This window comes from Podarcis erhardii (assembly GCF_964252035.2).
Source record: "Podarcis erhardii genome assembly, chromosome: 18".
Taxonomy (NCBI): domain Eukaryota; kingdom Metazoa; phylum Chordata; class Lepidosauria; order Squamata; family Lacertidae; genus Podarcis; species Podarcis erhardii.
The window spans coordinates 10062524-10088035 of record NC_138516.1 but is presented as its reverse complement, the minus strand read 5'-3'; the positions used below and the strand labels follow the sequence as shown (position 1 = coordinate 10088035).

General features: G+C 49.4%; 1 protein-coding gene across 4 annotated transcripts in view; it reads right to left on the bottom strand.

The window, feature by feature from the left end:
• Positions 1-25512, bottom strand: part of NFIC (nuclear factor I C) — a 99378-nt gene that overhangs the window by 3338 nt on the left and 70528 nt on the right. For 3 of the 4 annotated variants that reach the window (XM_081846260.1, XM_081846258.1, XM_081846259.1), the window contains exons 3-10: positions 23731-23805; positions 22233-22307; positions 20476-20599; positions 19587-19711; positions 16265-16387; positions 13924-14108; positions 8020-8179; positions 3737-3816 (exon numbers count right to left, since the gene is read on the bottom strand). In XM_081846260.1, the coding sequence (XP_081702386.1) occupies positions 3737-3816; positions 8020-8179; positions 13924-14108; positions 16265-16387; positions 19587-19711; positions 20476-20599; positions 22233-22307; positions 23731-23805 (947 nt within the window). The remainder of the gene's footprint in view (positions 1-3736; positions 3817-8019; positions 8180-13923; positions 14109-16264; positions 16388-19586; positions 19712-20475; positions 20600-22232; positions 22308-23730; positions 23806-25512) is intronic. The other variant, XM_081846261.1, reaches the window with a different exon arrangement.

The following is a 25512-nucleotide window of genomic DNA, read 5'->3' as shown; positions in this document are numbered from 1 at the left end:
GCCGACCTTCTGACCGGCAAGCCCTAGGCTCTGTGGTTTAACCCACAGCGCCACCCGCGTGTAGTTTTTGCAAATAGCCAGCAGGTGGCAGCACAGCCTTTTTGACTCTTTTTCTAGCTAGAGCTATTCCAGACATAGAATTATAGTTTTCAAAGAGATATTGGGGATCATTCTGGTTCAGGCCCCTGCAATGCAGGAATAAGCGGCTGGGTTTTTGCCAAAAGAACCAGGAGGTGTCTTAGACCATCACTATTTCTGTTGGATAATTCCCCCGAAAGCCTCCACAATTTCATTTCCCCGAAAAAACTCAAGAACCAGCCATGGGTGATCACTCTGGGTGTGTTTGCAATGGGAAGAAGCAGGTGCAGAAATTTAGCACTGAGCCTATTGTCTGCTTTCCCCAGAAACTCAGCATTTTTTAATTTTATTTTTAAATCAAGTCGCTAGTCCTCAATATATTCCCCAGTGGCAGTGATGGGGGTTCCACCACCACAAAATTACATCTCTGCAGGTTGCAGCATTCGCTTTCCTGAGAATTTCAGCTTAAATAACCAATTTCTTTGGGGATTATGGACAATTTTGGGGGGGGGGAGGACCCATTGGCGAAAGCGCGCCTTGGGTTACAACCTGTTTTGGTTTGCAAACGGACCTCCAGAACGGATTATGGTTGTAAACCAAGGTACGGTAAAGGTAAAGGGACCCCTGACCATTAGGTCCAGTCGTGGTTGACTCTGGGGTTGTGGCGCTCATCTCGCTTTATTGGCCGAGGGAGCCAGTGTACAGCTTCCGGGTCATGTGGCCAGCAGGACTAAGCCACTTCTGGAGAACCAGAGCAGCGCACGGAAACGCCGTTTACCTTCCCGCCGGAGCAGTACCTATTTATCTACTTGCACTTGGACGTGCTTTCGAACTGCTAGGTTGGCAGGAGCAGGGACCGAGCAATGGGAGCTCACCCCGTCATTGTGGGGATTCGAACCACTGACCTTCTGATCGGCAAGTCCTAGGCTCTGTGATTTAACCCACAGCGCCACCACTGTAAAATAAAAGCTGTGAACCAGTGCTGGATTTAAGTATAAGCTAAACAAGCTACAGCTTAGGGCCCCCAAAAATGAGCCACAAAAAAGTTTAAAGGGGAAAAAACTGGATGTACATTTCCAAAATATAAGATAAAAAAATAAATAAAATAAAACCTACACGCAGCAACAGTGTTTTGTGTTGTGTAGGCTCCTGTGATGTAAGTCCCGGGCCCCGCCTGCTAGCCTGCTCCCTAAAATATCACTGGTTTGCTCCTTTCTATATATAGGGTGCCTACATTCTGTATGGACTGGTCACACGGCCACATGTGCAAATGGCTTGAGATACCTATTAGGTCCATCAATTAAAGGTAAAGGGACCCCTGACCGTTAGGTCCAGTCGTGGCCGACTCTGGGGTTGCGGCGCTCATCTCTCTTTATTGGCCGAGGGAGCCGGCGTACAGCTTCCGGGTCATGTGGCCAGCAGGACTAAGCCGCTTCTGGCGAACCAGAGCAGCGCACGGAAACGCCGTTTACCATAATCCATCAGTTACCATATAGCATTTATTCAACACAAAAAACAGCGGCCATTTGTTGTTGGCAAAGGACAGCTGGACATAGAAAGGGCCCCAAGACCTTTCAGGAGCTGAGGGCCTCATCCAGCCCTGCCTTTGCAGGGGGTTGGAATGGATGACCCCTGAGGGTCCCTTATCGCTTTACGCTTCCACGACCTGCAAGCCATCTTGGCTGGAGGTGTTTGTGCATGGAGAGAGAGGCTGCGCCATAATTCCTACTGCGTCTAACAAGCTTTTTTCCCTCCCCTCCTTTTTTTTTTTTTTTTTTTTTTGCAGATTCAGCAGATCTCGGCTGGCGAGAGCGATTTCCCCTCCACGCTCGTCCTCTCCTAGCCAGCCACCCGCAGTCTCCCCACTGCCTCTCCTCTGCAGTCAATTCCCCCCGCAACCCCCCCCCCACAAAACACACCCGCAGACCCATATATGCCCTCTGGGACATTGCAACTGCGGCACGGAGAATCGCGTGTGAAAAGAGAGATTTGCGGGCCGACCGAGTGGATCTGACCCCCGTCTCCCTGCCTGACGAAAGCAGAAGATTTTGCAGAGGGAGAAAAAGGTCACAACAGATCGCTTCTTCGTTCACCCAACCAAACACGTATCAAATCTTTTATTTCCCTTCCCTTTTATGAAGATCACCCGCTCTGAGACCCCACAGCTAATTCTCCCCTGGTCTCCTCGCTGGCCCAAGTAGGACCAATTCAGCCAACTAGCACTGGGGATCATCTAATGCTTATTAGATGGGTTTCCCCTAAATTGATTCCTGAGCTTTGAATTTTATCGTTATTCATGTTTTTATGCTGCTTTTACAATTGTTTTAAATTTGTTGTGAGCCTGGTGTTTGAACCGGGAAGGGCGGGGTATAAATAAAAATCTATTATTATTATTAATTATTATTATTATTAATTGAGGGGAAAGCACACACCCAAAATGTGTCTGTTTGCAAAACGGGATTTCAAAAAGGCATTCATCTTGCTGCCTTTTTTCTCCCTTTGGATGTCTCAGAATCGCAAGTTAGCTATCTGGCCTGAATCAAAGGACTGTAGAGTTGCAAAGGGACCCTCAGGGGTCACCCATCCCAACCCCATTTGCAATGCAGGAATCTCAGCTAAAGCATCCCTGACAGAGGGCCATTCGAACTCTGCTTAAAGATCTCCAAGGAAGACTTCCATCCCACGGCCCAATAGCTCTTACTGCCAGAAAGTTTCCCCTGATAATTTCGTTGGAATTTCCTTTGGTGGCAAAGGGGTGGAAGGAAGAAGAAGCCCCAACAATAATCTGGATGGGCATAACAAACTACAAGAATTTGCTGAAATGGCGTGGTTGACAAACAGCTATATCAGGCATAGGCAAACTCTGGCCCTCCAGATGTTTGGGACTACAACTCCCATCATCCCTAGCTAACAGGACCAGCGGTCAGGGATGATGGGAATTGTAGTCCCAAACACCTGGAGGGTCGAAGTTTGCCTATGCCTGAGCTATATAATCCCTAATGTAGTAAGATAAGACCTTTGGAGCAGGCATTTAAAAGAGAAAGTTTTTTAATGAACTGCCCTAAAGGTAAAGGGACCCCTGGCCGACTCTGGGGTTGCAGCGCTCATCTCGCTTTATTGGCCAAGGGAGCCGGCGTACAGCTTCCGGGTCATGTGGCCAGCATGACTAAGCCGCTTCTGGCGAACCAGAGCAGTGCACGGAAACGCTGTTTACCTTCCCGCCGGAGTGGTACCTATTTGTCTACTTGCACTTTGACGTGCTTTCGAACTGCTAGGTTGGCAGGAGCAGGGACCGAGCAACGGGAGCTCACCCCGTCATTGCGGGGATTTGAACCACCGACCTTCTGATTGGCAAGTCCTAGGCTCTGTGGTTTAACCCACAGCCCCACCCGCGTCCCTATGAACAGCTCTAGTAGGGCAGTAATTGTTCCTTGATCATTTGTCACCCCCTCCATGGTGGCACCTGGGGCGGACCATCCCCCCTTCCTACGCCCCTGCCCACAATCCTTGACCAATTACTGGTCAAGCTGGCTGCGGGAGGATGGAGAAAGCAAAGGGTCCGGTCACCTTCGGAGGTCCACAGGTCTCCCCCAACCCTGGTCCGAGAAGAGGAATTCCTCCATCGCCGTGACCCCGAGGAAGAGTTAGGGGGACTCACCTGCGCCTGATAGATGCTGCCAGGGTCCCGTCCTAGTCCCACGAAGCGGTTCGCAGGGGGTGTGCCTGGGGCGGAGTAGGCTGAGGAAGGGAAGGAGGGAGAGGGGGAGAGGAAGAAAGGAGGGGGAACACAGCACGGTTTAGAAAAGAAACGCAAAACAAACCCCCGACCACCAATTCCTAACCATTCGTGGGGAAACCAGCCGGAATAATCTTTCTTCCTTCCTATCTTTCCCTTCCTTCCTTCCTTCCTTCCTTCCTTCCTTCCTTCCTTCCTTCCTTCCTTCCTATCTTTCCTTCCTCTCCCTCTCTCTCCTTCCTTCCTTCCTTCCATCTTTCCTTCCTCTCCCTCTCTCTCCTTCCTTCCTTCCTTCCTTCCTTCCTTCCTTCCTTCCTTCCTTCCTTCCTTCCTTCCTTCCTTCTTCCATCCATCTTTCCTTCCTCTCCCTCTCCTTCCTTCCTTCCTTCCTTCCTTCCTTCCTTCCTTCCTTCCTTCCTTCCTATCTTTCCTTCCTCTCCCTCTCCCTCCTTCCTTCCTTCCTTCCTTCCGTTTATATGCCCCCCCCCATCACAAAATCTCAGAGCGGCTCACAGGACAAAATACGAGGTATAAACCACAAGCAAACAGTTAAAACAAAAAACAACCCACCTCCTTCCCACAAACACATTTAAGAGACTGCAGAATGCCGAAAGCGACGGACTGTGCTGAAACGGCAAGGCCGGCGGCGAAATTAAGAGAGCGAAATGACGAACTCGTTATAGGGAAGCCTATTTATAATATATTTACATATATTAACAGTCAAACTAAATTGTGGGCGGGAGTAGAGATAAAAGCAGCGGGAGAAAAACGACAAAACAACAAGAGAAACTTTGCGTAATGAAGGCGCCGGGGCAGCCTCTCTGTGGAGGGCATGCCACAAACTTTTCCTTCCTTCCTTCCTTCCTTCCTTCCTTCCTTCCTTCCTTCCTTCCTCTTTCTTTCCTTCCCTCCCTCCCTCTCTTCCTCTTTCTTTCCCTTCCTCCCTCCCTTCCTCTTTCTTTACCTTCCTTCCTTCCTTCCTTCCTTCTTTCCTTCCTTTCTTTTCCTCCTTCTTTCCCTCCCTCCCTCCCTCCCTCCCTCTTTCTTTCCCTTCCTTCCTTCCTTCCTTCCTTCCTTCCTTCCTTCCTTCCTTCCTTCCTCTTTCTTTCCCTTCCTTCCTTCCTCCCTCCCTCCCTCCCTCCCTCCCTTCCTCTTTCTTTCCCTTCCTCCCTCCCTTCCTTTTTCTTTTCTTTCCTTCCTTCCTTCCTTCCTTCCTTCCTTCCTTCCTTCCTTCCTTCCTTCCCTCCCCTTGTGGTTGCCCTGAGGGCACAACACAAATATTTGCTGCCGCCCCCTCTGCCCTCTGGGCTCGTAAGCGCCCCAATCTACGAATTTATTTTATCCCCCCTTTTTATTGGATCCGTAGCCTCCCTATCTTTCAAATAGCTTGAGGTGGTGTTCGCAGTCCTCGTTACCATCCTCACAACGACCCTGCGTGGCGCAACAGGATGAAAGATCGTGACTGGCCCCAGGCAGAGTTCAAAATTTGCCAGGCTCGTTTTGCAACCGAGTGAAGATTCCTGGGTGCCAGGATAAGGGATCCTCAGACTTCGCCTAATTTCCCACGCTAGCAACACCCCCTGCAGAATTCTACCCGCCATGATTTCATCCGTACAACCGGAATGAATTTCAGGAACCCAAAATTCGTCTTGAAAACTACAAGCTTCTAACCGCCTGGCTCCCCAAAATGGCAACTTAGAATCCACACAGTTCAAAGCAAACAGATGTAGGTCAGTGTCTCAGCCTCAAAACACAACATTGCCTGCATTGGCACCCGGGATGTTTCCGAGCACAATTCGAAGTGTTGGTGCTGACCTTGAAAGCCCTAAACGGCCCAGTATCCCTGAAGGAGCGTCTCCACCCCGGACACCTGGGTTAGGGTTAGGGTTAGGGTTAGGGTTAGGGTTAGGGTTAGGGCCTTCTGGCCGTTCCCTCCCTGCGAGAAGTGAGGTTGCAGGGAACCAGGCGGAGGGCCTTCTCTGTGGCGGTGCCCGCCCTGTGGAACTTCCTCCCACCAGATGTCAAGGAGATAAACAACTATCTGACTTTTTGAAAACAGCCCTGTATGGGGAAGTTTCCAACACTTGAGTTTTATTCTGGTTTTATATGGATCGGAAGCCGCCCAGCGAAGCTTCGGCGACCCGGTCAGTTGGGCAGAGTTCAAATTATCATTCATACACCGTATTTTTCGCTCTATAAGACGCACCAGACCACAAGACGCACCTAGTTTTGGAGGAGGAGAACAAGAAAAAAAATATTCTGAATCTCAGAAGTCAGAACAGCAGGAGGGATCGCTGCGCAGTGAAAGCAGCAATCCCTCTTGCTGTTCTGGCTTCTGGGATAGCTGCGCAGCCTGCATTCGCTCCATAAGACGCACACACATTTCCCCTTACTTTTTAGGAGGGAAAAAGTGAGTCTTATACAGAAAAAAATATGGTAATTATTATGTGGTTTCCCATCGTTTCCAGCTGTTTAAGGAAATGAAAAGGGACTTTATCACAGTGCCTGGTTGTGTAAAAAGGTGTTGCGATTTCTAGCTCATGGCAGAGGAACTGAGTGAGTTTTGTTTTACATTCCAGTGTAAGCTTTTGGGTTAAAGGATGAAAACCTGTGTTCTTTTTTTAAGCTATAAGAAACATTCATTAAACAGGGTCAATGTGCAACCAATTCTCATCAGTTCCAGACAGCATAGGGATGGGGTGGTGAGAGTCTGGCAATATCTGAAGGGTCCCTGCCAGGTATTTAAGAAGAATTCCTGGCCGCAAGGATGCTATTAGCCCAGAGATAAAAATAAGAGATAACCCCAGCCAGATAAGAATGGCAAACCAAGTTGATGGACGATGCCAAAATGGCAAAATTAACTGGGAAGCTCAGGAATCAAGAAGACGAGGACTTTGAAAAGGAACGGGGAAAGTTTATAATTTATATGCGAGACCATTGTAAGCAGGTTAAAATATTAGCAGGTCCAGCTCCGAGAGCCTTCTGGCGGTTCCCTCCCTGCGAGAAGCGAGGTTACAGGGAACCAGGCAGAGGGCCTTCTTGGTGGTGGCGCCCTCCCGCCGGATGTCAAGGAAATAAACAGCTTTCTGACTTTTAGAAGACACCTCAAAGCAGCCCTGTTTAGGGAAGTTTTTAATGTTTGGTGTTTTTAATATTCTGTTGGGAGCTGCCCAGTGTGACTGAGGAAGCCCGGCCAGATGGGCGGGGTAATAATAATAATAATAATAATAAACAATAAACGAAAGTCCTTCGTTACACAGCTGCTCCTTTGGCTAGATCTGAGTCTGCAAGAGGACGTTTTGGATCGACGAGCCGCAAAGCTTCTATTTAGGCGCAAACTAGGTAAAGGTAAAGGGAACCCTGACCATTAGGTCCAGTCGTGACCGACTCTGGGGTTGCGGCGCTCATCTCGCTTTATTGGCCGAGGGAGCTGGCGTACAGCTTCCAAGTCATGTAGCCAGCAGGACTAAGCCTCTTCTGGCGAACCAGAGCAGCGCACAGAAACGCTGTTTACCTTCCCGCCGGAGTGGTACCTATTTATCTACTTGCACTTTGACATGCTTTTGAACTGCTAGGTGGGCAGGAGCAGGGATCCAGCAACGGGAGCTCACCCCATCGCAGGGATTCGAACCGCCGACCTCCTGATCGGCAAGCCCTAGACTCTGTGGTTTAACCCACAGCGCCACAAACTATTCAGTTGCAAACCAGCAGGAGGGACACTGTTTTGATTTCAACAGGTGTGTTTTAAACTAAGATTACAAGACGTCCCCGTTTCCCAGGGACTGATTTACAAATCAGTCCCCAGACAAAATCCTGTCATTCCTATTGAAGTTAAAAAGTGTCCCCGGATTCGTTGAAAAAAAATCTGGTAACCTTATTTTAAACCGGCCCTTTGCCCAAGCCCTTTCCCCTTGGCAGATCGGGGCTGCCGCTGTTTCGAACCCAGGTCTCCCCCACTGCTGCCGCCGCCCCTGAAAAAAAAAAAAACCTCCTATGAAAAACGCTGCCACGCTCCAAGTCCCACCCCTTTCTGAAAAATGAAAACGCTAGACTGCGGTCTGTGAGCATGTCTGGATTTGGAGGTTTGGGGAGGTGGGCGGAATTGGGCATGGGTGGGCATGGCTGCTGGGCCATTTGGGAGGGGGCGGGCGGGCGGGCAGGAGTCGGGATTGGGTTTGGGGGGGGCGTTTTTGAGGCTTGCTTACTGGGAGACGTCGGCGAAGTGGTCCCTCCCTCGGAAGTTGTCGCGATGGGTTTGGTGTCGGGTGAGATTGCCAGGCGGGGCAGACCCGGGGGGGGCGGCGGCGCCAACATCTGGGTGGGAAGGTAATGCCCGGGAACCTTCACTTGTCCACCTCCATTTAACTAGGGGGGGACACAAGATGGAAAACAAAAAAAAGAGACACAAAGCTGGTTAACAGAGCCCTCAGAAGAGCTGCCCGGTGGAGAACCCCCCCACTTAGAAGAAACGGGGACGGCGGCCGGGCAGGATTGGGGAACACGGGCACCTCGGCCAGCTCAACTCGGCGTCCCCATTTGTGACACCCCCCCCCCCCCGCAGTGGGTATTTCGAGGTAGACTACCTCTCTTTCAAATCAGAACCAGTAAAGGTCCTGTGTGAGTGTCTGGAGGCGGTTGGAGGATGGATGGCGGCTAACGGGTTGAGGTTGAATCCTGACAAGACAGAAGGACTGTTTTGGGGGACAGGGGGTGGGCAGGTGTGGGGGACTCCCTGGTCCTGAATGGGGTCACCGTGCCCCTGAAGGACCAGGTGCGCAGCCTGGGAGTCATTCTGGACTCATGGCTATCCATGGAGGCGCAGGTCAACTCTGTGTCCAGGGCGGTTCCGTCTGGTATGCAGGATGAGACCCTCCCTGCCCACAGACTGTCTCACCAGAGTGGTGCATGCTATGATTGTCTCCCGCTTGGACTACTGCCATGCGCTCTACGTGGGGCTACCTTGGAAGGTGACCCGGAAACTGCAACTAATCCAGAATGTGGCAGCTGGACTGGGGACTAGGAGCGGCCGCCGGGACCATATAACCCCGGTCCTGAAAGACCTACATTGGCTCCCAGGACGTTTCCAAGCACAATTCAAAGTGTTGGTGCTGACCTTGAAAGCCCTAAATGTCCCAGTATCCCTGAAGGAGCATCTCCACCCCCATCGTTCAGCCCGGACACCTGGGTCCATCTCCCAAGGGCCTTCTGGCGGTTTCCTCATTGCAAGAAGTGAGGTTACAGGGAACCAGGTAGAGGGCCTTCTCGGTGGTGGCGCCCGCCCTGTGGAACACCCTCCCTTCAGATGTCAAGGAAATAAACAACTATCTGACTTTTAGAAGACACCTCAAAGCAGCCCTGTTTAGGGAAGTTTTAAATGCTTGATGTTTTATCGTGCTTTTATATTTTTGTTGGGAGTTGCCCAGAGTGGCTGGGGAAGCCCAGCCAGATGGGTGAGGTATAAATAATATTATTATTATTATTATTATTATTATTATTATTATTATTATTATGTGATGGTGGTGGAATTTAGGCATAGGGCTATAGCTGGACTGTTGACCTTTGCCTTGTGGCATTTGAAAAATGTATTTTATTTTATCGTTTTTTATTTTATTTTATTTTTTTATCATTTTATTTTTTTTTATTTTATTTTAGGATCAGTAGGGTGAAGTTGCAAAAGCTGGAATAAAGATTGAGGGAGGGGAGCGATCTGTGGACCCCCCCATATTTATGAGAAGGGCAGGGGGAAACCACATGCCACTAGTGGGTGGGGCCAGAGGCAAAATGGGCAGGGCGACAAATGCAAATTTATGCAGTAGGCTAGTTTCTTGCATGGACTTTCTCGCAAACACACATACAGATCTGTCTGGTCTACTACATCTAGAGTCGCAAGAGAGTGCCGGGACTAAAATAGTTTACCCAAAACTTCACTCTTGTGGTTTATCCCCACGACGGCTACTCAAGCTGGGTTTTAGTAAAGCAAGCAATTTAATTAAACGATATTGAGCGACAGAACAACTCGGCCACAATAAGGAAATTCTGCCCATGGTACAACTTATTCCCCACCTAGACATTTTGACTCTTGGCCGCCCTCTTTGCATAACTTAATAATTCCAAAATATAGACGCGCTTTGACTCTCGCAAGACTGAATATACTGAATATACTCGAGGGACGATTCCGAAAAACCCCAGTGGGAAAAACGCCTATGTCCCTGTGGAGATGGCAGTCGCGAATCGGCGGCTCATGTCCTTCGGGCCTGCAATCTTTACAAAGATTTGAGGAGCAAAATTATCACCCCTCTTTTATTGTCCATTCCGGGTCGCCCAACCACTGTTACAGTCTCCATTCCCTTGGCAGATCAAGAGGAACAGGCGATAGATAGCAAAAGTTGCAAGGTTTTTAACCGGAGCGATTAGAATAAGACCCACCATTTGACTATTGATCCAAACTCCCAAAATGTAATTTAACTATTTACATTTATCCTCTGTATACAGCGGTACCTTGGTTCTCAAACACCTTGGTTCTCAAATGCCTTAGTTCCCAAACGCCTTGGTTCTCAAATGCCTTGGTTCCCAAACACCTTGGTTCCCAAACGCCGCAAACCAGGAAAAGTGTTCCGGTTCGTGAACGTTTTCCAGAAGCCGGACATCCGGCGCAGCTTCGGATTGTGCACAGAAAGCTCCAGTCGGAAGCCGTGCCTCGGTTGCCGAATGTTTTCAGACTTCCGGAACAGATTCTGTTTGGCACAACTGTATTTTAATGGGGGGGGGGGAGGCAGAAACATAGACTGGTTTTCCCTGGACATGCCGTATTCCGGATACGTCCAGGAAAACCCAGACGTATTTCAACCCTATGCAGAGAGACGATACCCAAGGAAATAAAACAGGAGCAAATATGGAAGTGAGAGCTGGACCATCAAGAAGGCTGATGGCTGAAGAATGGATGCTTTTGAATTCTGGTGCTGGAGGAGACTCTTGAGAGTCCCATGGACTGCAAGAAGATCAAACCTCTCCATTTGGAAGGAAATCAGCCCTGAGTGCTCACCGGAAGGACAGATCCTGAAGCTGAGGCTCCAAGACTTTGGCCACCTCAGGAGAAGAGAAGACTCCCTGGAAAAGACCCTGATGTTGGGAAAGATGGAGGGCGCAAGGAGAAGGGGACGACAGAGGACGAGATGGTGGGATAGCGTTCTTGAAGCGACCAGCATGTGTTTGACCAAACTGCGGGAGGCAGTGGAAGACAGGAGGGCCTGGCGTGCTCTGGTCCAGGGGGTCACGAAGTGGCGGACACCACTAAACGACTAAACAACAACAACAAAAGTTTTTTCACAGGTAATGTTGGCTCGTAAATGCAGTGTGTGTTTTTGGGAGGTGGGGGGTTGGGCCTCCTCTATTCTCCCCCCCCCCAGCTGCCCTGCAGGCACCCTGAGCAGTAGGTAGGCACCCCTTTGAAGGGGCTACCTGCTGGTGATGGAGCTGGGAGCCCACCAGGGTGGAGAGCAACCTTGCAGCAAAGCGAGATGCACATCAAAGATGCCTTCATATGTTACATATGTTATGCATATCGATGGCCAGACCCGTCTCTCTCTGTGTGTGTGTGTGTGTGTGATGGTTGCAGAAGGCAGGGAGAGTTTGATTTGGAGACTGCTGGAGATTCCCAGCTTCAAAGCAGTCCAAAATCTCCCTCTGGCTTTCCCCCTCTCGTAACACGCCGTGCCGCTGCCCCATCTCACTGCGATCGAACCCAATCTTTCTACTTCTCCTTTTGGCAACCCCTCATAGCCAGTTGCCTTCCATAAACACGGTTTTAACAGCAAGTCCGTAAGTGACTGTGGAGGCCAATTCTGGATCCCCACGTCCTTCCACAGTGGGGACATAGGTTTCCACGCAGGAGTTGATCCTGGTGAGGGTTTGCCAAGCGTGCCTTCCTCTTAGCACGTTTCTCCCTCTTGTCCCGAGTTCAAGTGTCTCCAAAGCCCACAACACCTTTGGGAAAGGCTGTTCTCCAGTTGGAGCGCTCACAGGCTAGTGTTTCCCAGTCGCCAGTGTTTATACTGCATTTTTAAAGATTTGCCTTGAGATATATTTTGTTGGCCACCAACATTACGCTCTCTGTTTTTAAAAGTTCAGCATAGAGGAGTTGCTTTGGAAGACGATAATCTGGCAATGCAACGACTGCCGCACGGATGTTACTAGCCCAGAGACGGAAAAAAGATAAAGTCCCTACCAGAGAATAATGGCAAACTAAGCTGATGGACTGAAGGGACGCAGGTGGCGCTGTGGGTTAAACCACAGAGCCTAGGACTTGCCGATCAGAAGGTCGGCAGTTCGAATCCCCGCAATGACGGGGTGAGCTCCCGTTGCTCGGTCCCTGCTCCTGCCAACCTAGCAGTTCAAAAGCATGTCAAAGTGCAAGTAGATAAATAGGTACCACTCCGGCAGGAAGGGAAATTTCGTTTCCGTGCGCTGCTGTGGTTCTCCAGAAGCGGCTTAGTTCTGCTGGCCACATGACCCGGAAGCTGGACGCCGGCTCCCTCGGCCAGTAAAGTGAGATGAGCGCCGCAACCCCAGAGTCGGCCACGACTGGACCTAATGGTCAGGGGTCCCTTTACCTTTAAGCTGATGGACTAAGCCTTGCCAACCCCTGATCTATCCCATCTTCTGTCTAAGCAACACCCCCCTTTCTCACACCCGCTGGTCCTTATAACAATCCCCTGTTTAAGAACCGGTTCCCGAGCTTGACTTTTTCCTCTGCCCTCCTAGTTCCCCTTTTCTTGTGTGTTGTGCTTTCCGTGTTGTAGATTCTAAGCCGCGGCTCCCTTGACCCACGGCATTATTTCTGTGGCACCCCTGTGGGGCTCAGGAGCCCAGTTATGTCCCCCCCCTTGCCTGCAGAGCTGGCAGCCCCTCAACTTTTTTTGAACACCCTTCCTTGTTGCCAGCGCCACCCCTGAACATCATTCAAGGCACCCCAGGGTGCCACGACACACTGAATCACTGTATTACACCCTGGAACAAGGCGTCTTATGCCCAAAACGCAGCAAGTGTCCCAGGGCATTATGGGAAACTCCAAAGCTGCCCCTTCCCAGGGAAGTCTCAGGAGTGCTGCTGTCGCCCCCCATAAGATATCTGTGTGCCCCAACACAAGCAAGAGAGCCTCCTTTTTTGCCATCGACACAGCCTGTCCCAACGCACAGACAGCTCCCTTTTAATAATAATAATAATAATAATAATAATAATAATAATAATAATAAATTTTATTTATACCCCGCCCTCCCCAGCCAGAGCTGGGCTCAGGGCGGCTAACACCATCCAAATTACAGTAAAAACATAATAATAATTACCATATTTTTTGCTCTATAAGACTCACTCCCCCCCCCTAAAAAGTAAGGGGAAATGTGTGTGCGTCTTATGGAGCGAAGGCAGGCTGCACAGCTATCCCAGAAGCCAGAACAGCAAGAGGGATTGCTGCTTTCACTGCGCAGTGATCCCTCCTGCTGTTCTGGCTTCTGAGATTCAGAATATTTTTTTTCTTGTTTTCCTCCTCCAAAAACTAGGTGCGTCTTGTGGTCTGGTGCGTCTTATAGAGCGGAAAATACGGTAAAAAAACCCAATTTAAAATACAGGTTAAAATGCAGCCTCATTTTAAAAGTAGCCCATAGATCAAAACCGTAAGGGGAGGGAAACGTAAGGGTCAGACTGAGTCCAAACCAAAGGCCAGGAGGAACAGCTCTGTCTTGCAGGCCCTGCGGAAAGATGTCAAGTCCCGCAGGGCCCTGGTCTCTTGTTCCACCAAGTTGGGGCCAGTACTGAAAAGGCCCTGCCACTAGTTGAGACCAATCTAACCACCATGCAGCATGGGACCCCCAAAAGTTTTGGGAAGTTTCAGCCTGGCATAATGCGCATTTCTACACATGCCCGCTCGGAAACCGCCGCAGCCCGAATAATCCGCTAGTCCTCAAGAGGGTGAGAAAAACCGCACAGGGGAGAGGGGCAGCGGTATCTACGGTGGCCTTGTGAAGAGAGAGCTGAGCAAGACCGCCAAGTTGGCAAGTCCCAGGACTTCCCTCGAACCCCAAAACCACAGGGGGACGAGATCGGCGGTTCCTTACCGGTCCCGGCTGCTGATTGGACGGGTCGCAGGCCAGTGAGACGAGGTCTTTCAGAGGGTCCTGAGGGTTCAGGTGCGGTGGGTACCGTATGGCTGTGTGTTGGAAGTAAGTAGAGGCCGTCTGGGGCAGGATCGAGGTGGTGGGAAAATGTAGCGCGGAGGAAGGGTGAGGGCTTCGGGCGATACCTGCAGGGGGCGACAGATAATAATAATAATAATAATAATAATAATAGTAATAATAATAATAATAATAATAATAATAATAATAATAATAATATTTATACCCCGCCCATCTGGCTGTGCTTTCCCAGCCACTCTGGGCGGCTTCCCAAAAAATATTAAAATACTGTAATACATCAAATATTAAAAAGCTTCCTTAAACAGGGCTGCCTTCAGATGTCTTCTAAAAGTCTGGTAGTTGTTGTTCTCTTTGACATCTGGTGGGAGGGCGTTCCACAGGGCGGGCGCCACCACCGAGAAGGCCCTGTGCCTGGTTCCCTGTATCTTGGCTTCTCGCAGTGAGGGAACTGCCTGAAGGCCCTTGGAGATGGACCCCGGTGTCCAGGCAGAATGATGGGGTGGAGACGCTCCTTCAGATATACTGGACCGAGGCCATTTAGGGCTTTCAAGGTCAGCCCCAACACTTTGAATTGTGCTTGGAAATGTACTGGGAGCCAATGAAGGTCTTTCAGGAACGGTGTTATGTGGTCTCAGCGGCCGCTCCCAGTCCCCAGTCTAGCTGCCGTGTTCTGGATTAGTTGTAGTTTCTGGGTCACCTTCAAAGGTAGCCCCACGTAGAGCGCATGGCAGTAGTCCAAGCGGGAGATAACCAGAGCATGCACCACTCTGGCCAGACAGTCTGCGGGCAGGGAGGGTCTCATCCTGCGTCCCAGATGGAGCTGCCCTGGACACAGAACTAACCTGTGCCTCCATGGACAGCTGTGAGTCCAAAATGACTCCCAGGCTGCGCACCTGGTCCTTCGGGGACACAGTCACCCCATTCAGGACCAGGGAATCCTGCCCGCCTCCTGTCCCCCCAAAACAGTCCTTCTGTCTTGTCAGGTAGAGAGGAGACTGGGTGGCCGGCCTTGCTGCGACACCCCTGGACCCCCGCCCAGGGTGCCTTTGCAGAGACCACCGCCCTGGCCTTCTTTCCCGCTACAACCTCGCCTCCCTGCTCCCCGGTCTCCTTGGGAAAGTCAATTTTTTAAAAATCCGCCCGGATATTTTAATCCTCAAAAGGAGGGCATGTCCTGGAAAAAGAGGACACATGGCAACTGGGTGGGGGCAGGTGTTTCCCTTCATTCCTGGTCAAAGATGGAGCATCTCTTCTCCTCCCCGCCATGCGCAGTAGGAAATGCTACTTTTATTAAATTACGTTTATTGAATTTATCAGCTGGGAATCACAAGGCCGTTTGCTGCAGAAAAGAATTCTGGGAACTGAAGTTTTCTGTGGATTCTCAGAGCCCCCTGATGGGAATGGTGGAGAGAACGTCCTTAGGAGAAAGGAAAGACTTTCAAAAGTTGTGCCTGAAGCAACTTGAGTCAAAAAATAAGAGGTGGGCTGTGCCAATTTGGACGGCTGGGACTGAGGAATCACATACCGTATTTTTCGCTCTATAAGATGCACTTTTCCCCTCCTGAAAAGTAAGGGGAAATGTGTGTGTGTCTTATGGAGCGAATGCAGGCTGCGCAGCTATCCCAGAAGCCAGAACAGAAAGAGGGATTGCTGCTTTCACTGCGCAGCGATCTCTCTTGCTGTTCTGGCTTCTGGGATTCAGAATATTTTTTTCCGTTTTCCTCCTCCAAAAACTAGGTGCGTCTTGTGGTCTGGTGCGTTTTTATAGAATGAAAAATACGGTTAAAAAACCCAATTTAAAATACAGGTTAAAATGCAGCCTCATTTTAAAAGTAGCCCATAAATCAAAACCGTAAGGGGAGGGAAACATAAGGGTCAGACTGAGTCCAAACCAAAGGCCAGGCGGATAGCTGCACAGCTATCCCAGAAGCCAGAACAGCAAGAGGGATCGCAGCAATCCCTCTTGCTGTTCTGGCTTCTGGGATTCAGAATATTTTTTTCCTTGTTTTCCTCCTCCAAAAACTAGGTGCATCTTGTGGTCTGGTGCGTCTTATAGAGCAAAAAATACAGTATGTATTGAGAGTCTCTGCAAGCAGAAAGCTAGCAGTGCAAGGACTCACTGCTACGTTTCTGCTTGCGAGGGGTTTCAAAAAGAGACGGCTTCCCTACAACACAGACACATGAACCCGAAGTGACACATTCCAGCTTTAGGGAGAATTCTCCTGCCTTATTTTGCCCCCTTCCTTGGCGACCCCCGACCTACCGCTGTGTACGGCGATGACGGGACGGTGGTGTTGTGTAAAACTGCTCAGCCGGGGCGAAGTATCTTGCGGAGACGGACTGTTGAAGGGAGACTTGTCCATGTTTGACTTTTTCGGAGAAATTCCTGGGGAGGAATTTGAGGAAGAGTCAACGTGTTTATCTGCACCAATATGCCCCCTAAGTTCTGCTCCTTGTGCCCTTTAAGTGTGCTTTCCAAGGCGCTTATTAATTTTTTATTTTTAATGATTTATACCAGGCATAGGCAAACTCTGGCCCTCCAGATGTTTGGGACTACAATTCCCATCATCCCTAACAAACAGGACCAGTGGTCAGGGATGATGGGAATCGTAGTCCCCAACATCTTGAGGGCCGGAGTTTGCCTACACCTGATTTATAACTTTCCATTACAATTTTTCGCATTTCAATGACGATAGCCATAACATTCACAACCATCGACTTCCCTTCCTCCCCTTCTACGGTTTCATTCATTTATCAACTGTGTATTCTAATCACGCCCCCTATGCTCACATTTCTCTCTTCCCCCTATATCTTCAATACGTGTAAAAGCCATTTGCACATTCAGAATGTAGGCACCCTATATAGAGAAAGGAGCAAACCAGTGATATTTTAGGGAGCAGGCTAGCAGGCGGGGCCCATGACTTACATCACAGGAGCCTACACAACACAAAACACTGTATGTAGGTTTTATTTTATTGGTTTCTTATCCTGTATTTTGGAAGTGTGCATCCAGTTTTTTCCCCTTTAAATTTTTTGGGACGCCCCCAAGAGATTGGGGCCCTAAGCTAGAGCTTGTTTAGCTTATACGTAAATCCAGTACTGAATATCAGGTGCGGCTCCGATTTAATTCATGAAACTCATCCGCCATTCGAGGGCAGAAGAGAAACCGGCTTCTGTCATTCCGGGACGGTCCCTGGAAAAACAGGACACTCGGAGGAGATGGGAGTGAACTGTTTAGTTTGGAAGGAACCATTCCAGATAATCTATTCTGCAACCCCTTGCAATGCAGGAATCATTTGCTCAAACCCACGACCTTGAGAATTAAAGAGCCTACCTGTTGCAGCTCTGTCTGAGTCTTGGGCAAGCCTAACCAATAATTTTTAAAACTCCCAAGATCAGTGATGATGATGTTGATGATTTATTAAAATTGTATACCGCCCCAAACCTGCAGGTCTCAGTTCACCGAATAATATGACAATATAAAAATGGAAAATACCGTATTTTTTGCTCTATATGACTCACATTTCCCTCCTAAAAAGTAAGGGGAAATGTGTGTGCGTCTTATGGAGTGAATGCAGGCTGCGCAGCTATCCCAGAAGCCAGAACAGCAAGAGGGATTGCTGCTTTCGCTGCGCAGCGATCCCTCTTGCTGTTCTGGCCTCTGAGATTCAGAATATTTTTTTTCTTGTTTTCCTCCTCCAAAAACTAGGTGCGTCTTATGGTCTGGTGGGTCTTATAGAGCGAAAAATACGGTGCATAAGCGATGGCTCACACAGAATACCATTAAAAAAAATGAATGAATACGTGGAATAACTTTGACAACACAGGCCGGGCTCCTAAATAACTTTTTCCCCCTTATACGTAAATCTAGCCCTGTGTGTGATGCCACACAGAGGGGAGCAGCTGACCAGAGGGGCTGGCACCCACGTGCCACTGAGCTTAAGAAGGCTGGCAACTCCTGCCATCTCCAACGTCCTTCTGGCAACGGGGTGGAAGACAGGGCAGAGAGAGGGTTAATCCCCTCTCGGCTTAGCCCCTGCCCTCCCGGCAGCGATTTATCTGGGGCAGTCGTTTTACGCGGTGCCACTAAAGGGTTTAGCTCTCTCCCAGACGTTCATTGAGAAGGATTTTACAACCAGAACATCCAGTCCGGGATGGAAATAAAGCTCTTCTCGCAGAGGATACGAACACGTCTCTTGTTGGAGGGGAAACGACGGCCGGCTGGGAGAGCAGGGGTGGGGAATCCCCGATGTTCCCCACCAGACAAATGCAGAAAGATACTGTAGGGGCGGGACGCGGGTGGCGCTGCGGGTTAAACCACAGAGCCTAGGACTTGCCGATCAGAAGGTCGGCAGTTCGAATCCCCGTAATGACGGGGTGAGCTCCCGTTGCTCGGTCCCTGCTCCTGCCAGCCTAGCAGTTCGAAAGCACACCAGTGCAAGTAGATAAATAGGTCCCGCTCCGGCGGGAAGGTAAACGGCGTTTCCGTGCGCTGCTCTGGTTTGCCAGAAGCGGCTTAGTCCTGCTGGCCACATGACCCGGAAGCTGTACACCGGCTCCCTCGGCCAGTAAAGCGAGATGAGCGCCGCAACCCCAGAGTCGGCCACGACCGGACCTAATGGTCAGGGGTCCCTTTACCTTTTTACTTTTGGGGATAGATTTGCAAGCTAACAATAGGGGAATGTTGGGGCTTCCCCACCAACCAAAAGCTGAAAAATACTGATGTGGATACCTTTGCAAGCTAATAATAAGAATAATAATTTTTGAATGGATTTTAACTGAGATGGATAAGATTTTGGATCACAGAAATGAAGTAAAATAAAATCAAACCATCCATTGTAGCATGCAGGGGGTGGTGGGACCCACCTAAATTATATAATTCGGCATCTGAATGATTGGGATTAGTAATTGTACAGCGGAACCTCGCTTTTTCCAGTGTCTTGGAAGCCGAACAATTCAGAACCCAGACGCTGGAAACCCGGAAGCAAATGCTTCCATTTTCGAACGTGCCTCAGAGTTCAAACGGCTTCCGTTTCTCCATTTTCTGAAGGGAATTTGCCGATTCCACACGAAAAACACTTATGTCCCTGTGGAGACGGCAGTCCTGATCGGTGGCGCACGCCCTTCTGGCTTGCCCTCTTTGTAAAGACTTGAGGAATGAGATTATCACCCCTCTTTTATCGTCCATCCCGGGTTGCCCAGCCACTGCCACTGTGTCCTTTCTCCGGGCAGATCAAGATGAGCAGGTGACAGCAAAGGTGGCAAGGCTTTTAGCTGGGGCAATCAGAATCAGGTCCACTATTTGACTCTTGATTCAAAACCCCAAAATGCATTCTATATAATTGACTTTTTTATTTCAAATCTTTGTATATCGTATTGTTGTTTTATTGCTGCGGCCGACGGCTGATGCAAATAAAGATTCATTCATTCCTGCTGCTGCCTCAATATTTACCAGTTTCTCCCCTCTGCAGCCTCTGGACTGTGCCCTTCTACAAACCTCTGTTCTAAATCTATACTGGCCTCCTCTTCTCAGGAAGGTGCGGCCCCTGAAGGTTTCGGGGTGTCCCGGCTCCCCTCCGACTTACCCCCTTCCATGTCTTCCGTCCAATTGCGGCTGCTACTCGTGGGGGAGCTGGGCGATGTGTAATATTCGCCCCCCGGGCTGCCGTCCAGGTCGTCCTCCATCGAGCCGGACTTATGACGTTTACTCCTGAGGTGAGGCAGAAGCGGGAAGAGAAGTTAGCATTCGGGTTGTTAATGGAGAAATCTGAGGGCTCCCTTGGACAAAAAACAAGGACACCAGCCAGGAATACCAGAGCAAAACAGCAGCTAGTAGGCTTGGTCTTGATTGAAGACTGTTGTGACAGGACTCCCACCTGACACCAGGTGGAACAAGATGGAAGCCCCGTACAAAAGAGAACCCAAACTTTTATTAGCTGCTAATCTCCATGTTAGGGACGCGGGTGGCGCTGTGGGTTAAACCACAGAGCCTAGGGCTTGCCAATCAGAAGGTCGCGGTTCGAATCCCCGCAATGACGGGGTGAGCTCCCGTTGCTCGGTCCCTGCTCCTGCCCACCTAGCAGTTCGAAAGCACCTCAAAGTGCAAGTAGATAAATAGGTACCGCTCTGGCGGGAAGGTAAACGGCGTTTCCGCGCACTGCTCTGGTTTGCCGGAAGCAGCTTAGTCCTGCTGGCCACATGACCCGGAAGCTGCACGCCGGCTCCCTCGGCCAAGAAAGCGAGATGAGTGCCGCAACCCCAGAGTCGGACACGACTGGACCTAACAGTCAGGGGTCCCTTTACTTTTACTAATCCCCATGTTAAAGGTAAAGGGACCCCTGACTGTTAGGTTCAGTCGTGGCCGACTCTGGGGTTGTAGCGTTCAATAGGAGAAGGCTGTGGGAAGGACGGGGTAGCAAGGGAAGGTGATGAAAGGGTGGGAACACAGCGCCACAACTCCAAGCCCGGACTCACCCACTGGAGGAAGTGCTGGGGAGCGTCCTCCTCATGCCCGTACTCGAGGGGTTCAAGTCGTAGGCGAGGTGCCCCTGCAGCTCCCCAAGGGAGAAATTTGGCCCTGTGCCCGTCACCACCGGCGCTGTGGAGAAGGCAGAGAAAGGGGGTCAACGTTTGTTTATGTACACCATAACAGCTGCAAGAATACTTTTTGGCCCAGAGATAGAAGCAGCAGGAATTCCCTACTCTGGAAGATTGGCAGATAGAGATGGTTGAATACAGTGGTACCTCGGGTTAAGTACTTAATTCGTTCCGGAGGTCCGTTCTTAACCTGAAACTGTTCTTAACCTGAAGCACCACTTTTAGCTAAAGGGGCCTCCTGCTGCCGCCGCACCGCCGGGGCACAATTTCTGTTCTCATCCTGAAGCAAAGTTCTTTACCCGAGGTACTATTTCTGGGTTAGCGGAGTCTGTAACCTGAAGCGTCTGTAACCCGAGGTACCACTGTATGTGGAGTTGGCGAAGCTGACGGGGAAGATCCGGAATTGGCGCGACGAACTGTTTCAAAAGGACTGGAGCAAATTTAGAGCTCATTTGAAAGAAAATGGCAAACATCTGAAAATGTTTGACTTGAAAGGTTTGGTGACGTGAAATTAAGGAGCTGATTTACATATAAAAGGGCGAATATACCTTAAATAAGAATATATAAGGTAGTTACAGAAATGCAACGAATTCGTTAAAGATATGTGGAAGTCAGAAAGAGGGAGGGAAGGAGGTCGATGCTCTTTTTGAGCAATACTTCAAGTTATGGACTTGTGTCAATAAAAAAATAAAATTTTGTGTCAATAAAAAAAGAAAAATTATGTTTAAAAAAGAGAGAAAGGGAGTCAACAAGCTGTGCTTTGGGGGGGCCCTCCGGTTTGCCGAGCGGGAAGCCTTTTGTCCCCGGCTGGGTGGGTCCTGAGTTTGAGGAGTGCGTTTCCTCCAGGATCTCACTGGGATCAAGATGGCAGGTCGAACCTGCCACACAACTGCAGCGATTTCGACTAAATATGACTGGACGCCCCCTGGGCTCAAGCAGACAGCTTTGCATCAGTGTTTGGGCAGAACTGGGCGCAAACCTTTACTTCCTTTCCAAATTATTTGTATTAGTTTTCCAGTTCTTTAGCAAATCGACACCAAACGACACCAAACGTAATGCAGTTTCCCCATTAAGTTGACTTCCCACCCTCTGTCGTCAACGTGTTCTTTCTTTCCCCTGTTTACTGCTTTATATTGCATTATTTATTTCCTTTTTCCCTTCAAAAAAGAGCTCCCGTCCGCCATTAATCGCGCGTCCAACCGGAAGTTGCATTATTTATTTCCGGTTCACACTCCATTTCTTAGGTCTCCCAAGTTATTTTTAATTTATATATCCCCCCCCTCTTTTCTTTCCTCTTCTCCCTCAGCTGTCTATTTGTCAATTCCTGCTCGTATACTTTCTGATTCCCTTAAAAACAAAATAAAAAAGAATGGAAGCAAAACAAAGGAGTTTACTCTGCCCGAATTGGACGCCATCTTGAATCACGGCTAGGAATCAAATCAGTTTTGTCGACACGGACTGGGAGCAGCAATTCCTCCTTGCACAATTATGATCGTGCAGCTGCAGAGTGCAAGACTGCTTGTGCAAAAGTTACCCTGCTGGCACAACACAAAAAACAAACGAACACCAGAGCCACAGGCCAGGTTTTCACGAAGGCCAGCTATACAAGAAGCGGCAAAGAGAGGCCTACTCACTCCGGGAAACTTGGATCAGCTCCGTGACGCTGAACACCCCGGACGTGACGAAGTTCTCTTGGAAATCTGTCGCGTCTGCGGAAAAAGGGGGAGAGATTAATTGAGCACGGGGAGCATAACGATCTGGGAGGAATTGAAACGGGGAAACTAGGTGCACGAACTAGATGCTTTGCTTTCCTTTTTATTAAAAATAAATAAATTGCCAGGAAGAAACAGGAGGCATTACATGTTTAGAGGAGGTTTTCTCCCGGTTTACGGGAGGTATTCTCTGTTTAGAAAAGGCATTCCTTGTTTACAAGAAGCACGCCTTGTTTAGAGGAGGTATTCTCTGCTTAGAGGAGGTATCCTCTGTTTAGAAGAAGCACTCCCTGTTTAGAAGAGGCATTCTCTGTTTAGAGGAGGTATTCTCCGTTTAGAGGAGGTATCCTCTGTTTCGAAGAAGCACTCCCTGTTTCGAAGAGGTATTCTCTGTTTAGAGGAGGTATTCTCTGTTTAGAAGAAGCACTCCCTGTTTAGAGGAGGCATTCTCTGTTTAGAGGAGGTATCCTCTGTTTCGAAGAAGCACTCCCTGTTTCGAAGAGGTATTCTCTGTTTAGAGGAGGTATTCTCTGTTTAAAGGAGGTATTCTCTGTTTAAAGGAGGTATTCTCTGTTTAGAGGAGGTATTCTCTGTTTAGAGGAGGTATCCTCTGTTTAGAAGAAGCACTCCCTGTTTCGAAGAGGTATTCTCTGTTTAGAGGAGGTATTCTCTGTTTAAAGGAGGTATTCTCTGTTTTGAAGAGGTATTCTCTGTTTAGAGGAGGTATTCTCTGTTTAAAGGAGGTATTCTCTGTCTAGAAGAAGCATTCCCTGTTTCCAAGAAGCACTCCTTGTTTCGAAGAGGCATTCTCTGTTTAGAGGAGGTATTCTCTGTTTAAAGGAGGTACTCTCTGTTTAGAAGAGGTATCCTCTGTCTAGAAGAAGCATTCCCTGTTTCGAAGAGGTATTCTCTGTTTAAAGGAGGTATCCTCTGTCTAGAAGAAGCACTCCCTGTTTAGAAGAGGTATTCTCTGTTTAGAGGAGATAATCTCTGTTTAGGTACTCCCTGTTTAGCAGAGGCATTCCCTCCTGAGAATAAGGGATGCCTCCGTAGCCAGGATGGCCAGAGAGCAAGGATGATGGGAGTTGTAGCATCTAGAGGCCCTCAGATACCCACATGCCTGACCTAAGAGGTACCGTTTCCTTACTACATGCGAGAGACGGAGGAATGCCTCTGTTTAGAAGAGGAATTCCCTCTTGAAGAAAGGAGAACACCTCTTAGAGGAAAAACAGGGAGCATGCGGTTTTCCAGAGCTTGCAGGACTCCAACTCATATCAGCCCCCACCGACAGCATGGCCAATGGTCAGGAATGAAGGGAGTTGTAGTCCAGTGGCATGGCGATCTCCTCTCATCCCTGCTATAGGGACATAAGACGTTTTTCCTCTTCCCACTTTTGTGTGCTGAGCATTCCTCGACTCACCCAGCGTGATGATGGGCTTGCTGTCCTCCTGGTCAGAGCCGATTCCCGTCCTGGGGCTACTGCTTTGATCTGAATCTGAAAAGGAAAGATGGAGGCGTGAGCTTTGCGACTGCAAACGGCCTGGGCTAATGATATCTCTGATTACCTTGCACCAAAATCCCTTCAGAGATCCGAAAAGGAAGAAATATAAACAGAATTTGGGACATTTTAACTTAAAGAAACCGGGACGTGGGTGGCGCTGTGGTCTAAACCTGTGCCTCCATGGACAGCAGTGAGTCCAAAATGACTCCCAGGCTGCGCACCTGGTCTTTCAGGGGCACAGTCACCCCATTCAGGACCAGGGAGTCCCCCACACCTGACCGCCCCCTGTCCCCCCAAAAACAGTCCTTCTGTCTTGTCAGGATTCAACCTCAATCTGTTAGCCGCCATCCATCCTCCAAACGCCTCCAGACCCTCGCAGACTCACATTATCACTCTCACTTTCAGCCTGTGTGACGGGTCACGATTATGGATGGCCACACATGCCCATTCGTGGACTGAATCTGTGGCGTGATGAGAGAACATTCCTGCTGGACAGACAGAGCCTGTCTAGCCTCCAGTTCTCCCAGTGGCTAAACCAGTTGCCCCAAGAGACATCTTCTTTCGTTGAGATTGGAGGGACTAGGCATGCCAGACGCCTGGAAATTGCCGGACACCCCCCAAAAAGCTCCACAACCTTTGTGCCCAGATTTTCACTTCCTTTTCTTTCATATATAACTTTTTATTGGGTTTTCTAAACAAGAAACAAGGGACGCGGGTGGCACTGTGGGTTAAACCACAGAGCCTAGGGCTTGCCGATCGGAAGGTTGGCGGTTCAAATCCTCGTGACGGGGTGAGCTCCCGTTTCTCGGTCCCTGCTCCTGCCAACCTAGCAGTTCGAAAGCACATCAAGTGCAAGTAGATAAATAGGTACCACTCCGGCGGGAAGGTAAACGGCGTTTCCGTGCACTGCTCTGGTTTCACCAGAAGCAGCTTAGTCAACCTGGCCACATGACCCAGAAAAACTGTCTGCGGACAAACGCCAGCTCCCTCGGCCAGTAAAGCAAGATGAGCGCCGCAACCCCAGAGTCGTTCACCACTGGACTTAACTGTCAGAGGTCCTTTACCTTTACCTTTTTATCGTAGCTTAAAGAAAACAAGGAGAGGAAGAGGCGACAGCTGAGAAACCCAGCCAAATGGGCACAGTATAATAATTGTTGTTGTTTACAAAAATTCATGGCCTGCGAAAGTGGGGAAATCAACTTGAATCTTCTCTAATGTGCACATTTTCTCAAAGCAAATCCCTCTTAATGTTTATGTTTCCCCAACGTGATGCACTTCTACATTTTACTTTCGCAAATATACGTGTTTATATGCACACTTTGCCCTGGTTGGTGCACTTCCGCCCCTTTCTCTTGGCAGCGCCGCAAAATTCAGAGAAGCGCAAATCTCGGAGCGCGGCAGTGTTTCGCAAAGGGCGAAGCAGCTATGTCCGCTTCTGAAGGCAAAGGCAAAGGCGAGGCAGTGTGGTACAGTGGTTAGACCTGGGAGGCCAGGGTTCAAGACCTCCGTGCTTGGCCGTGAAGCTCAATGAAATTGGATGAATTTTGTCTCCCGTCCCTCACTCTGTGTATCTGGATCGATCCCAATACTTTTCCACAGGGGAGTAATTTCACACATCCAGAAGGATGCACCAGTTTAACTTCTGCCTGCTGGTACGACAGCCCTTTCACAAGACGCAGAGTTTGGCAATACTCGCTAATG